This window comes from Magallana gigas, chromosome 1 (genome assembly GCF_963853765.1).
Source record: "Magallana gigas chromosome 1, xbMagGiga1.1, whole genome shotgun sequence".
NCBI lineage: Eukaryota > Metazoa > Mollusca > Bivalvia > Ostreida > Ostreidae > Magallana > Magallana gigas.
This window is the reverse complement of record NC_088853.1, coordinates 2,160,668-2,177,745: the sequence shown is the minus strand read 5'-3', so window position 1 is coordinate 2,177,745 and position 17,078 is coordinate 2,160,668. Positions and strand designations below refer to the sequence as shown.

The 17,078-nt window shown below is 34.9% G+C and overlaps 2 protein-coding genes across 2 annotated transcripts in view; both read right to left on the bottom strand.

Moving 5' to 3' along the window:
- LOC105342260 (uncharacterized) overlaps positions 1–13,050 on the bottom strand; it is an 89,889-nt gene extending 76,839 nt beyond the window's left edge. Inside the window, exons 1-4 of the mRNA XM_066076325.1 lie at positions 12,996–13,050; positions 7,311–9,051; positions 6,756–6,831; positions 6,484–6,566 (exon numbers count right to left, since the gene is read on the bottom strand). Coding sequence (XP_065932397.1) covers positions 6,563–6,566; positions 6,756–6,831; positions 7,311–9,048 — 1,818 coding nt within the window. The 5' untranslated portion in view covers positions 9,049–9,051; positions 12,996–13,050 and the 3' untranslated portion in view covers positions 6,484–6,562. The remainder of the gene's footprint in view (positions 1–6,483; positions 6,567–6,755; positions 6,832–7,310; positions 9,052–12,995) is intronic.
- The window catches only part of LOC117687750 (uncharacterized), a 232,769-nt gene that overhangs the window by 197,001 nt on the left and 18,690 nt on the right, over positions 1–17,078 (bottom strand). The window lies entirely within an intron of this gene.

Below are 17,078 nucleotides of genomic sequence, written 5' to 3'. Positions count from 1 at the left end.
TTATGTGATTGTGGGTAAACGGTGTTTAATAAGTGTGTGATTGTGAGTAAATGGTGATTGTGAGTAAATAGTAATTGTGGATTAAAGATATATGCAAATTCCGTAATTGTGGGCTAACGGTATATGCAAAGTGAGAGTTAGCGGATTAAAGGTATATGCAAATTCTGTAATTGTGGGCTGACGGTATATGAGAGGTTGAAGATAAACGGTATATGCAAAGTCCGTAATTCTGGGTAAAAGGAATATGCAAAGTGAGAGGCTGTGGGCTAATGGTATATGCAAAATGAGAGGTTGTGGGCTAACGATATATGCAAAGTGAGAGGTTGTGGATTAAAGGTATATGCAAAGAACGTGATTGTGGCTATACGGCATATACGAATGATGTGATTGTGGATAACCGATATATGCAAAGTGCGAGATTGCAGGGAAACTGTACACCATGGAAGTGCGCCATTACTGGATAACGGTATATATTAATTGAATGACTGTGGGGTAGCTGTAAATGTTTTAAAGTGCGTGACAGTGATGTTAAACTGCATGATTGTAAAGTAACGGTTAATGACTTAAAAGGCGTTTGTATGAGTTTTTGGTTTATGCGTCAAAGTGCGTCATTGCGTCCTTGCTGAGTAAAGGTAAGCGTTAAATTACCTGATTGCGTGGTATATGGTATATGTATCAAAATTCGTGATTGTGTGTTTACAGTATATGAATATAATACGTGGCTGTAGGGTAAAGATACATCTGTAAAGTGTGTGATTGCGGTGTAACGTTATACTATATAGTATGTTTTGAAATGCCTGGCTACTGGGAGGGGGTTTCAAGGTTTCTACATTTTTTTCTTGGATAGCGAGATTTATAACAAAATTTATAACACACCAATATGACAACATTTGATTATTATATGCTTATGAATACAAAACTATAGTATATATTTTATAAAACTGCTCAAGATTAACAGACTCTGGAGGGAAATCATAATTTACTTGTGTATTAAAAACAAATCACTGTGAATACAAAAGGACATTGGTACACTCAACTTGACATGGTTCACCTCATTAAATAATGTTCTAGTTCTTGTACCCAAAGTTACAGTATTGTCTGAAAACGTTGAACTGTTAACAATGGTGAAGTCTGATTAATCCGTGTCCTCATTTTGTACCATGTATTACAGTACTGCCTGACTATGAAACAAGACAAACAATATAGACATGTCACTTTAAGTTTATTGACTTTTATCTACAGCTCGCTACATTTCCCCAAACATCATTTGTATACAAGTATTATGTTTTTCATGGTATGCGTAAACACAATAAAAATAAACAACAAAAATAATGTATATAAGTTACCTCATTGTGTGCGTAAACAAAAAAAAATAATCATGCTTAAACTTACGTACAATATTTCTCCAAATAAATAACATGAACATGAGTTGTCCTATCTATCTGGTCAACAGAGATACAGAGTGTGAGAAATGTGCTTAAACACTATTAACAAACACATAGGATTAACAACATGCCTTTCAAATTGAGGTCATCATGACCCACTTTCTCACTGATAAATACATGAGTATATGACTTCTGGTATAATTAATGGTATATCATTTCTAAAACACAAGTTTTTCTTTTCAAATAGATATGTTCTAAAATAGTTTCACCATAAACTACCATAATTCTAATTGGGTCATTGTGACCTACTTAGCACAACAGGCAATATATGATGCACCAATTGATACACAGGCACAGTTCAAACTTAATGAATTAATAACGTACATCAACTATTAATATATTGAAATTAAAACTACATAACATTGTATAAAAAACCATCTTAAACTTATCAAATTCTTATCAAAAGCTTATCAGATCACATCTTTCCAAATGATCACGATATATTGTAAAAATACATTAACTGATATTCAATCCTACCAATAAAACTGTCAGTGATAAACACCATCAAATTCATTTCTCATTCTCAAGGGGAATAACTGTTTTTTCATCCTGACTGAAAAATACAAATTTTGAGTTATTCCCCTTTGAAAATAATGTTTACTTCAACATACAAGATTATTTGTGTAAAAATCAGAACTAAAAAAAAGCACTATGTGACACATTGGCTACAATTGTAATGGACATCTCCGTCCTAGCACCAAATGATACCAGAAATTTCAGGAGCTTAGATATGTAAAACATATTATATACTGACAACATTTACACTTAGATAAAATTGATTAAAAACGTATGATAACAAATTACAGTAGAGTTCACGTACAGAAAAAAAACCCCGATTCCATTGATGATGCCCTATTCATAAAGAGTTTAGGTACACAGAGCACAGAGTCTATTGTTACGTGTTATATATGTAGAGTTCACGCACACAAATACAGAGTCCATTGATGACGCGTTATATATGCAGATTTCACATACACAGATATAAAGTCTATTGTTGACGCGTTATATTTGTGCAGATTTCACGTACACAGAGCACAGAGTCTATTGATGATGCGTTATTTTTGTGCAGATTGCACGTACACAGATACAGAGTCTATTGATGATGCGTTATTTATATAAAGTTCACCCATACAGAAACAGAGTCCATTGATGATGCGTTATTTTTGTGAGGAGTTCACCTACACAGATACAGAGTCCATTGATGAAACGTGTTATAACAAATATCATTTGTTATATGTAAATATTAGTAGAGTTAACGCACAGAACACAAAGTCCGTTGATGACCGGTAATTATTTGGCTTCTGTAACTCCATTGGAATTATGGATAATCCTGGAAGGTTTTGTTCTGTCTCCCCTGAAGGCGTTTAATAAGCAGCTTGTCTGCAAGAAATAAAAATAATTAATTTATTATTGTATTAAATGATTAATACCAAATACTTGGACAAGAAGGAAAGAAAAAGTGATCAAGCTCAAACACCCCATGTTCTCCCATTACTTGACAATGCTTCACATCATGAATGGCAGAGTATGCATTAAGGTGGCATTCTACACCACTTTTTGATTATGCAATACGCAAAAAAGTAAATCTGGAAGCATAAAATTCTGGTACTGGCTGATTGTAACTGAGGCAAACTGTATGGGGACCGCTTTTTTGAAAAATTTGTTAAATTAATAGAATAAATCAAAATTTTGATAAAATTCATTCTTTACATGTATGGAGGTGGTATGGGACACCTTTATGTTGTGTCATATTATTTATTGAAATAAATAAATCAAGTATAATTTTATAAATAGTTTCTTTCCCATCATTGTTACCTTACAGCATAGTGCAGTGGGTTAGAGCGCTCACTACAGACCTGTAAGTCACAAGTTCGAGTCGGGTGTGAAAAATTTATTACTTTTCCAAAATTTTCTAAAACATATTTTTTGGTAAGATATTGTGAAAGAAAATTCTAAACCAATAAAAGTATTTCAATAGTAATGTACTTTAATCCACATTATTATTGACAGATGTTCCATACAACCTTAATTAAAGGGATGGGAGGGTGGCTTTGAATTTCTCTCAGGTTGGGATACATAAATACTAAATATCTCCCCTTGAAAAGGGGCACGTTTCTTAATTTTCACAACTTTGAATCTTCTTTGCCTAAGGGTGCTTTGTGCCAAGTTTGGTTGAAATTGACCCATTAGTTCTGGGGGAGATGTTGAAAATGTGAAAAGTTGACGGACAGAGGACAGACAAACAAACAGACAGACGACAGACAAAATGTGATCAGAAAGGCTCACTTGAGCTTTCAGCTCAGTTAGCTAAAAATGATAAAGGGCATTACTAGCAAAACATCATCAGATCAAAACTTTCTGCAATTATGCACACATTTAATCATTTGTCTTAAACATCAACATACTAAACTCTAATGGTTCAAAATTTGAAGACAAAACATTGTAATTAAAATTTCCTAGAAATGTGCAAATCAACACATTGTGTTCTAACTACCTACAAAATCAAAGGCGGGAACGGCCACAAAGGCGTCGAGCTGACATTTTCTTTTATATAGAATGATATCAATGATTTGAATTTCTGTACTTATATATATAGTCGTTCATCAAATAATATTAGAACAAGTGGAAAGCTGTCAATGTAACAGCAAACCGGGTTTTCTTTTATGTGAACTGTATCTATAATCCATGTCAACCCGTATCCAGTGAAACGGAGTACCCTATATGCAATATTTTGCCCAAAAAGTTTTTTCATAAATAATCAGAAATCAAAATCCTATCAATTTTCACACCTCTGATATATGTACAATTGATCTGCAAAAGAACAACTTCCTATCTTGAAATCTGTAGGAGGAGGAGTTATCCGTTCAATGAGGGTACCCTATATGCAATATTTTGCCAAAAAATGACTAAGTTCAAAATCTGGTATTTTTTCGATAAATTATCAGAAATCAAAATCCTAGCAATTTGCACACCTCTGATATATGTACAATTGATCTGCAAAAGAACAACTTCTTATCTTGAGAACTGTAGGAGGAGTTATCCGTACAATGAGGGTACCCTATATGCAATATTTTGCCAAAAAATGACTAAGTTTAAAAGCTGGTATTTTTTCGATAAATTAACAGAAATCAAAATCCTAGCAATATGCACACCTCTGATATATGTACAATTGATCTGCAAAAGAACACCTTCCTATCTTGAAAACTGTAGGAGGAGTTATCCGTACAATGAGGGTACCCTATATGCAATATTTTGCCAAAAAATGACTAAGTTTAAAAGCTGGTATTTTTTCGATAAATTAACAGAAATCAAAATCCTAGCAATATGCACACCTCTGATATATGTACAATTGATCTGCAAAAGAACACCTTCCTATCTTGAAAACTGTAGGAGGAGTTATCCGTACAATGAGGGTACCCTATATGCAATATTTTGCCCAAAAATGACTATGTTCAAAATCTGGTATTTTTTCGATAAATAATCAGAAATCAAAATCCTAGCAATATGCACACCTCTGATATATGTACAATTTCCTATCTTGAAAACTGTATGAGGAGTTATCCGTACAATGAGGGTACCCTTTTGGCAGCCGCCCGCCCGCCATTTTCACCATTTTAATAACCCGATTTTTCCGTTGGAAAACCCGGTTAATAAAAAAGGAAATAAATTACGTTTTGTGCTGTTTCAAAAACAATAATCAGTATATTTCGTTATAAAATAGGTAGTGATGAGTTTATAATACAATAACTCATCATGGTTACTAAAATCGAAGAAATTTCAAAGTTCAAAAAAAATTATTAAAAGTATGTTTTATTATTATAATTAGGGACACACTGTTAAAAAGTCTTTGCACATTTCACAGGCTCATTATTTGAATACATTAACAGTGTGTCCCTAATTATAATAATAAAACATACTTTTATTTATTTCAATTCCCGTTTGAAACAAGATTCCCTATGCTATGGTTGTTTACAAACAAATCCACAACACGTGCTATCTAAAGTGCTCGACCAAACCAACTGCATTATCGTGTTTATTAATTGCACAAAATCTCTAGATAAGTTTATCGCTTACAATTATTTTGGAGACCATGCCCGATAACAAATTCATTTACATATCAAATTTTATTTTTATCGGGCACAGTCTCCAATCAAAATGTAAGCGATAAACTTAAATAATATTTTAGTGAATGTTTACATTGCACCTTATTGTATTCATCCGCCATTAATTTATACTAATGCAATGAGTTGTCAATAACCAGGGAGGCAAAGTTGTTTTTGTACACAATTTAGTTGAATAAAAGGAATACAAATCTTGTAATACGTTTAATACTTCAAGGAACTTATTTTTTTATGCGCATTAAAAAGGCGGTGCAGTGCATGAATTTTTGGACGATTGCCAATCTAGACGATCGCTAGAAGGATGCCGAGCATTAGCTCGACGCCTTAAAAAATCATTGCTAAATTCAACATTTGGACAAAATTATAAGTTCAATGGAGCTAAAATTCCTAGAAAGATAAATGAATTGGAACTTCCTAGTAATTAGCACATCTACACATTGTGTCCTAAATACTTTAAAAGTTTCATATTAAACATGATAAAATTCTGTGCAGCTGTTTAATATATGTTTTGCTTAAAATCCAGGACTGACTGAGATAGGTTGAAATCATTATTCTCTAACAATTCCATTACATGGGGTATAATAATGGCACAATTAGCAAAACAAGATACATTTTGGAATTGATAATGATCTGACATTTACAATTTATAATTGTTCAGTTTAATATTATATACTTCATGTGGATATTTTTTTATAATATTCCACATTCAGAAAATAAGACTTGTATAACATGATGTTTCTCACTCAGCAACAGACAGCCATGTTTGGATAATCACAAAGTGTGAAATAAACAGGAGTCAGTATTACAGTCCATGTGAATTATACACAGCTCAATTTCAGCTGCAGGTGTTGAACAAAGTGACAAACAACATGTGTGGTTTTGAGAGCAGACTAGATTTGTACAGAAACATTTACAACCTGTCAATATCCCAGCTATCTCCATTATACGGCTGGTGTTGAGCTGGACATGGCGTCCTCATCAGGACGGGGTCTGTGTTCATCTACAACAAGGCATTAATTAGCTGTTAATTAATTAATTACATACATTATATGTAACAATAGAGCAACATCTACAAATTAAAACTTTAAACTGAATACATGATATTTGGTCTATCATTTGTTTAATTAATTAAGTCAATTAACATGCAACAAAACAACTGATTACAAATACATGCGTCAGTGAGTTTTACTTTCGTTTAGTTGATGAGTTGTTGTGAGGATGTGTCGTGTATCGGGTGTCTCTATCAGGACGGGGTCTGTGTTCATCTACAACAAGTCATTAATTAGCTGTTAATTAATACATACAGTATATGTAATGATAGAGCTACATCTACAAATTAAAACTTTAACCTGATTACCATGACACTTGCTTTATCATTTGTCTAATTAATTAAATTAAGTCAATTAACATGTCACAAAAAAACTGATTACAAATACATGAGTCACTCTATATATATCATAATTAAATACAGCAACCTGCTATTTCTATTCACTAAATACAATGACATGTAACTGTACATTTAATTAATAAAATAATGTATCTAATTTCTGTTTATTTTAGATAAACACTGAATCCCAATGACTGGTAGATACAGCTAACCCTGTAACAATGAGTTGTTTATATTGACAAACAATCACACAGATAAACATGTCTTACATGTATCTTATTGACTGATAATTAACACGGACTGTGAGTCTTAGTTATCTATATCTAATTAATGTGAATGATAATGACTCAGACTTACCTGTCAGAGCGTCCTGTCTGGTGATATACCTGTAGACACACACCTTGTTGTCCCACCCTGATACGACCCAGAGACGGTGAGTGTTGACATCATAACTCAGGCTGTGTGGTTCATCCATCTCTTGTGATTCTGTCAGTAGATGTGACAGGAACTGACCGTCCTTATTTATCATCTGTACTGTGTTGGTTTTAGTATCACACACCAGGATGTGTGACAGCGCGTCAGTACAGATTCCCCATGGCCATAGTTGTGATCCTGATGGATGTCCTGTGTAGGAGAAACGATGTCTTCCTCCACGCTCTGTCACCACTACAGCACCAGACACAAAGTCTATAGCGTCAGACACCACGACATCCCCATTGTTGTTCTCTGTTATATAGCGAGGTTTACTATACAGTCGCCGTCCTGTGTTGTGGTACTGTATGGTTTGTGTGAGTTGTCCACTCTGGTTGTACCGGGTTACCTTGGCTGTGTATGTAACATACATCCCGACCAGTAGATCCCCAGTGGACGGGGACCAGTACACACTCTGTGGTTCCCATGTATAGTCTGTTCTCTCTATAAATGTGGTGGTTGTTTTCATATCCTTTGACAGTTTGTTGATGTTATAATTCCTATCTATATAAATCAGTTCACTCTCACTGTTCACTGTGTGTAATCCATATAAACCACTACGTGAATCCTCCACACGATGTAGAGGGACACCTGTTGTGTCTGTCAACATGAGATTGTTTCTATAATCACTGACCCAGACCCGGTCTGATGTCACACAGGAAATGTGATAACAAAAATCAACACCTGGCACTGTGAGAGATTGATGGAACTCAGCACCAGACGTCAGTTTCAGCAGACACTGGTTTCCTACGCGTCGGTTTCCTCTCTCTGTGATTTGGATTGCACTCAGTGACTCCATCACATCCTCCTTGTTGAGTGACTCAGTCATGGAGAGCTGGCTGGTGTGGAGTGTAAGATGTATCTGGGGGAGGGCTGTCTTTGTGAAGGAGAGGAATTGTAGTGCACTGAATGTGAATGCTGGCTGTACATATCTGTGTTCATATCTCCTTAGTCTGACAATATGTCTGATCATTTTTATCTTTTGTTTTTTACATCTGTGTTTGAAATCAAAGTAACATAATACATTGTTCAATAGATCATATACCACATGGTCAATGAGATCCTTCAGTGTCTGGGCCTTTGTTAACATCTCTGATTGAAGGGGGGAGAATTCTGTGTGACAGGTTTTGACATCAGCTTTGATTCCTGTCAGGAGAACAGGTCTGTAAAAGAGAGCCTCACTTCTGATGGTGTGAATGGTTCCTCTGTGTTGTTGTCGATTTGTTTTATAGGCTGTTTTAACATTTATCTTCTTGTGTTTTCTATGTGTTTGGCAATTATTACAGGCAGGAACTTGACAACATTCACAGTACTTTGTATAAACATGGCTAGGGTGTCTCACACAGATCTCTTGTGTTGGGATGTAGTTGATTTTATCACGGTGTGACACAACATCATGGTCTATTGTTTGGAGATCTTTAACATGGTTCTCTTTACACTGGGGACACATATCACATGGACACGATACACAATGGTACGCTGTGTCCCCCGGACACTTAGAACACTGATTTACTCTATATTGGGAGCTTGCTGTGATGTATTGGGAGCTTGCTGTGATGTATTGGGAGCTTGCTGTGATGTATTGGGAGCTTGCTGTGTCCATGATGTGGGCGGTCTGGGTCATAACCTGTTCAATGAAAATAAAGAGTTTTAGGATTATTATTGTTTGTATAAACATTCAATGTCAAATTTTAAAAGAAATATATTTGGGTTTTTTAAAGATTAATATAGTTTCTCTACTTGGATAATTGACGGTCTATTATTCTGGTTCTGATTATAGAGACACTCAACCAGTAGAAAAATACAACACAAGATTGCTGAGTGAGAAAGAGGGGCTCTCTCTCTCTCTCTCCTCTCTCTCTCTCCCTCTCTTTATCCCTACATTTCTTTCTCTCTGTTTCTCTCTCTTGGATGTGTACATAATTGAGAAAGTGTACTATATGATTATCTAGCAGAGAAAGTCAGAGAAAAAAAGATTTCTCTTCTAAACATGTATTTTTGCTCTCTCTTTTTATCTATTTCTCTCTTTCAGACAAACTCCATTAAACATGTACATGTACTAAATATATCTTACTCTCAAAGATGAATTCTCTCTCTCTCTCTCTCTCTCTCTCTCTCTCTCTCTCTCTCTCTCTCTCTCTCTGACCTATTCTTATAAACATGTGCATCTTACTATGGTAATTTCTCTCTCTTTTTCTCTCTGAGTTACTCTCTGTTAAAAATATGCATCTTTCTATTTCTCTTAGACATGTAATCTCTCTCTCTCTCTGTGTGTCTGTCTCTCTCTCTCTGTCTCTCTCTCACATTATTACTCCTTCATTCACTATCTCATGATTTTACAGCTAAACAAGTACTTCTTATCTCTCATTCTTTCTCTAAGCCTCTGTCCCTCATTATTTCATAAATAAACATGTAAACACTTTCTATCTTTTATGTAAACATGTGCATCTTACTTATTCTTTCAGACATGTAGTCTTTCTCTCTCTCTCTCTCTCTCTCTCTCTCTCTCAGATACTTACTTTTTTACATGTAAACATGTGCATCTTACTTATTCTCTCAGACATGTAGTCTCTCTCTCTCTCTCTCTCTCTCTCTCTCTCTTTCTTGTGACTTACTCTTATACATGTAAACATGTGCATCTTATTCTCTCAGACATGTAGTCTCTGTCTGTCTGTCTGTCTGTCTCTCTCTCTCTCTCTCTCTCTCTCTTGTGACTTACTCTTATACATGTAAACATGTGCATCTTATTCTCTCAGGCATGTAGTCTCTGTTTCTTACTCACAGACTTAGTATGTAAACATGTGCATCTAACTATTTTTCTCAGACATGTATTCTCTCTCTCTGTCTCTCTCCTCTCTGTAACTCTGTTATCAATTTCATTCTTTTATTATTTCTCTCTCTCACTATCTCATGATTTTACAGCTAAACATGTACTTCTTGTCTCTCATTAAATCTGTTCTCTTGCTTTCTAACTGTTCACTCTATCCCTCACACTTTCACTACCAAACCTCTCCCTCTCGTTTCTAACATGTAATCTTGTTTTCTATCATCCCTCTCTTCTCTCTATCTATCTTTCTCTCTTTCAGATGAACTCAACTAAAGTTTGTCTCTTACTCCCTTACTCTTGTTGTTCCGTATCTATCATATAATATTTATTGCTCTGTATAACGTCTGTTTGCTCTCTCTCTCTCTCTCTCTCCTCTCTCTCTCTCTCTCTCTCTCTCTCAGATACTTACTCTTATACATGTAAACATATACATCTTACTTATTCTCTCAGACATGTAATATCTCTCTCACTCTCTCTTTTCTCTGACTTACTTACTCTGTTAAACATATGTATCTTTTCTTAGACATGTAATCTCTCTCTCTCTCTCTCTCTCTCTCTCACTCTCTCTCTCTCTCTCTCTCATTACTACTTTCTTTAATTGCTATCAAAATACAATTCACACCTAATCCTCAAATTTGTACAAAATGGGAACCCACCAGTGTATACATGTTAATTACTGGTTTATGTCCCATGCTTTGCTATTCCCTTAACCCTGGTTGATTTTTGACTGCCCCCCCCCCTTAGATAAATGAGCCCTGATATTACCACAAAGGTATGTTTCTCCTCGTCTAACACATCAATAACCAAATGGAAATGTGGGCAATAGTTATATTGTCAGTTCCTGGGTAAGAAATTGATGTTGACCTCGGCCTATGCTCTCGAGTAACAGTTCTTACCCCAGTACTAACACAATGACTACTGCCCTCATACCCATTTAAAAGATGTATACTACATGTAAAATGTCTATGAATGACACACGACGACAAACGTGAGATAGCAATGGGTCTCCTGAGTGACTCAGGTGACCTAAAAATACATAGCATAGCTACATGAACATGATGATATTACATGAATACTATACCACATATATCCTCCCTTTGATCTTTCAGTCAACAGCACAACCAGACACAACCTGGGAACCTGTAAAGAGACCATCAACTGTTACATACTACAGACTGGTATAACCTATCAGTCAACAGTCAGACACAGAGAACCTGTAAAGAGACCATCAACTGTTACATTCTAGTACTTGATGATATCCCGCACAATTGCGGGATTTAATATTACATACATTTATATGATACAATGCTTCACAAGATATATATGTGAGCCAATGCTCACTAGTGATACCCCCGCTCTGATGTGAATATGCAAAATAAGCAAAGTCAACATTTAACAGAAAGCTGGCATCCGATTGGTACATAAATATATCCCACAATATGGCATGCCTAAACAAATAGTGTGTTAAAATTTCAAGCATCTGCGATTAATAGCTGCTGAGAAATCTTTGAGGAAAATTTGTTTGAAAATGTTGGCTAAAATAAACAAAGTACTCATTTAACAGGAAGTTGACGTCCGATTGGTACAACAATATATCCCATAATATGGCATGCCTTAACAAACACTGTAAAAAATTCAAACATCTGCGATAAATAGCTGCTGAGAAATCTTTGACGAAAATTTGTTTGAAAATTTTGGTTAAAAAATAAGCAAAGTCGTCATTTAACAGATAGTTAAGAGATTTAGAGACAGAAATTTTTGTTACGGACGGACAGACAGACAGACAGATAGACAGACAGATGGACAGACACAAGGGTAAAACAGTATACCCCCTCTCCTTTGAAGCGGGGGTATAATTATATGTTGATCCATATTTTTGGTTTATTTATGTAAACATTAATTGCTTTATTAACCTTTTCTCAAACTCGTAAAAATCTACATTTACTATATTAATTACTGCTTACTCTCAAACATGTTACTTCAATCTATGTTTATTCTCTCTCTCTCTCTCTCTCTCTCTCTCTCTCTCTCTCTCTCTCTCTCTCTCTCCACACACACATCACCATAACTTAGTTATAGAAATGAGGGCCGACACAGGATTTGCCTTCTGTCTGATTGGATTGAAACACTGTTTTTCAAATGTGACACATATCTTCAGTATGTTCTTATTTACAATTCACCTATGAAATACAGAATGTAACTTTTTATAATGTGGTTATAAAACATGGATAAAATGCAGTTGTGTCTTTACCCCATGTAAAGAACAGACTATAATTCACACCTAAATCCTCAAATGTGGGCAAAATGGGAACCCACCAATGTATACATGCTAATTACCGGCTTATGTCCCATGCTTTGCTATTCCCTTAACCCTGGTTGATTTTTGACTGTCCTACAGGCAGATAATTGGACAATACCCCAGCCCTTACATTATCACAAGGATATGATTCTCCTACTCTAACACATCAGTCATCAAATGGGAATGTGGACAATGGTTATATTGTCAGTTCCTGGGTAAGAAATTGATGTTGACCTCGGCCTATGCTCTCGAGTAACAGTTCTTACCCCAGTACTAACACAATGACTACTGCCCTCATACCCATTTAAAAGATGTATACTAAAATGTCTATGAATGACACACGACGACAAACGTGAGATAGCAATGGGTCTCCTGAGTGACTCAGCTGACCTAAAAATACATAGTATAGCTACATGAACATGGTGATATTACATGAATACTATACCACATATATTCTCTCTTTGATATCGCAGTACGCAGCACAGTCAAACACAGCCTGGGAACCTGTAAAGAGACCATCAACTGTTACATACTACAGACTGGTATAACCTATCAGTCAACAGTCAGACACAGAGAACCTGTAAAGAGACCATCAACTGTTACATACTATAGACTGGTATAACCTATCAGTCAACAGTCAGGCACAGGGAACCTGTAAAGAGACCATGGACTGTTAACTATTACATTCTAGTATTCGATGATATCCCACACAAGCGCTAGATAAACAATATATAATCATTTATATGATACAATGCTTAATATTTAAAAAAATTATTTTTTGGTTCATTTTTGTATTTCTTGTGTCTGATTTGTTTCTTAATTGTTATCTTAACCTTTTCTTTAAAATTGAAATAAAAACCCAACTGCATGGCTGGATATTTAGAGGAGCAGGGATGAAAAATCTAAACTAAAATGGATGATATATACATATTATAAACCCATCAATTATACTGCCAATTTTACAGAGTTTGATCTGAATTTCCGGTTCACCACACTGTGGTTTTCCGATTCCATATCACTGCTCTCTGAAACCGATAACATCTGTATTTTAGCCCGTTTTTAAAAGAGTTCGTATAAAATACAGTCAAACTTTGTTATCTCGAACTAGATGGGACTGTTTAAAAACTTTGAGATATCCGAGTATTTGAAATATCAAGGTACAATACTTAAAGCGGAAGGAAAGTCAAAAACACATTTTATTTATATTAATAAAGTGTTTTAAATTATCACACGTGGTCATGCTGTTTTGAAAATAAACTACTGTTACATAATCAAGCTATAATGCACGTTTGAAGTTAGAGAAATGTTTAGGTTCATAAGTCAATCTAAAGAATATTATATGTATGCATAAATATATGATTTTTTATTAAAGCACAAAGTAGGTCAATTCATTTAATTTTGTAATCCTACAAATTTTTTCTTATCAAAATAGAATGATGTCGATTATTTGTTTCAAGGACCCCGCCCCCTCCTTCTCAGTATTATATATTCAAATACATTAATGTATTAAATTAATTAATTTAGTTTATTAAAACATCCTACCATATTCACCATTCTATTAATGATCACTATTGATGTGTATTATTTGTACATGTAGCATAGGAAAACGGTCTAGGAAAAGCAAAACATTTTTTAATGAACATTCATCGCCTTTATCATTGCGATGTCATGAAAAAGTTCACACATTATTGAACATTTTCGCTATTCAAAGGTTCATATAAGGAAACATATTTGCAAATGTAAATATCAAGTATTACCTTCTATGTATACTCTAAGTAAATTCCCAGTAAATATATTCACCCTTTACATAATCATTCAATATCATTTCATTGCTAGCCTAGTATATATTTTGATACAAACTCCCACTGACTTGGATCCCCCAAAGCATGTCCACCACCATACTCTCATTTTTGCTATTTTCGGCTGGTTTTAAAATATTGAAAATGAAAGTAGGTTTTAATTAATTCAACAATAATTACTTATCAGGTAATATTCAATTATAGTTTATGGACATCATATTACACTTGTTAAAATACCAAAAGAGTAAGCAGTTACTCTGGTGCAGGCATTTTTTAGTTAATTGACAAAATGTAGTATAGATATTCTTACATGTAACAAATGTTAAAGTGTCAATAACTATATTTTTTTTTCAAATTCTGGTAAGCGATTAAGACATTGATAAATGTTTTCTCATAAAATGTTGGTCTTTCAACAGGAAAACAAAATGTTACTTACTTTTTTAGACAAATGCCACCCCCCCCCCCCCCAAAAAGCTATTCATATATTTAGTTTTTAATGTTTTAATCGGTCAACTTAGTTTTCATTATTAATTAATTTCATCTTTATATTACTTAACGTATATACTCCAAGTAAACATTTAAAAAAAAAGGGGGGGGATTCTGTGTCTGAACAAACGACTGGTACATTGAGCTGTTGGATTGAAACAACTTACCCCCTCCTCCCTTACCTGAACTAAGTTACAACAGTTTTTTCTTCAAAACTTAACATATTCACGAATGACATGATTTTGAAGGTTTGTTTTCGGGTCAGCCATTTTACATAGTTGACTTTTAAAACTATCGCGTTTTATCTCACCAAATTGTCACGGGCATGATATATAGAAGAAGTAGACCATATCGTAGAATATATAATATGACAAACCTTTTTTTCACGGGGAACAATTATCTAAACGGATAGAAATAAACTTTCCTTTCCTCTTCCCAAATCGGTCTATCGTCTGGTCGACATACGTCACAGCGATGCTTAGACGTTTCGCCACCTAGCAATTTCGACCCCAAATGGTTTCGGTCCCAGATAATGAATTTACCGGTTTTCAAAATAGAAAAAAGCTGTTCGAATATTTAGTTTTAAATGTATTAATCGGTCAACTTAGTTTTCATTATTACTTTATTTTATCTTTATACTACTTAATGTATATGTACTCGAAGTAAGGGGGTGGGTGGAGGGATCTGGGGGGGGGGGGTAAAAATTGATTTAAGACCACGGATGACTTCTAAAGCAATCCTGTATTTCTACATATTTTGCAGAAATGTTTGCCAGAACAATTCAAGTGAATTTACTGGTCAGTTTCACTGTATGTGCTTTGTTTTAATAATTCATGTTAAATTTCATTATGCGTTTGTGAAATAAAATTTTAGAATTATCTTTTGGACGACAATCCTGCTATCTGTAGCATTCCTGACCCGTCACAATGAAGTGTGTTTGTTTATAACAGAATGTCTGATCCTGACTGACACCGGAAATCGTGTTTATTTCAGCAGCCAAAACATCGCACTTGTTGAACTGAACACAAGCACATAACAACATGTCAAGGACATTCGGTACACGCACTTTTGCACAAAATAAAATAATCAATGAAAGCAAAATATATACAGTATGAATCGAAGGACATAATGGATTTTTATGAATTACAGCTAGAAATGTTATTCGCATTATAGACACAATCTATTTAAGAACCAACATACATTAAACATAAATATGCAGCAATCACCATGCCCGGAGAAAAGGGGGTATGAGGTCTATTTTTGGTAGCTTTACTACACTGCTTTAATAAGTTGTTTTTTTTTTAAACTAAAACCACGCCATCGTTTAAAAATCGTCAGCGCTTATGATGACACGTCTTTTACTTTCTATAATTAGGCAACTTCAAAACAAAGAAATGTTTACAGGCTTCAGGATCGGGGGCGGATTGGGGTGGGGGTGGGGGTGGTGGATGGGGCCTGCCCTCCCCCACACTTTTTTAAAAGCGGTCACAGACACGCACTTTTTTCGAAGTATGTATAAATTACTGGGATAATTTTATAAGAAAACCAGGCCCCGAGGTTATAAAACTTTTTATTACCTAATCAAAGGGATTTTGTTGTTTTATTACAAATTAAATATTTGCGTCTATTTTGAACTGCCGGTCAATAGACTGCGATCTATTGGACCGCCGGTCAATAGACTGCGATCTATTGGACCGGCAACGTATATCAGAACGCGTGTATGTTATAGTGTTACATCCTTTCTCAGGGAATGTATATTCCTTTACATAGACGCTGTTTTAGTACTTGGTGAAACCAAATTCAATGTTATCAAAATGCAGTATCAAATAATCAACAGTTTTAAAGCCTCATATAAGGTAAAAGACTATTTAAAATCTAATGGGTTGAAGACTCCTCCTTCTTTGTGTAAACTGATATCAAATTGAAATGTTGTAACACATGCAACAGGTTTGGTGCATGTAAAAGATGAAAAAAAAAATCTTAGAATATTGCATAATGGCACGAAAACCATCTGCAATATGGAAATTGTAAACCCGGAAAGCTAAAAAAGGAATTAGGTAATAAAACAATTATTAAATGCTTGAACAGTCAATAGACCAGAATTTTTTCCCTTGATGCAGGGAACAGCTCAGTATGATCTATTGCCCTCGGCCGTTGGCCTCGGGCAATAGATCATACTGAGCTGTTCCCTGCACCTCGGGAAAAATATTCTGGTCTATTGACTGCTCAAGCATTAAATAATT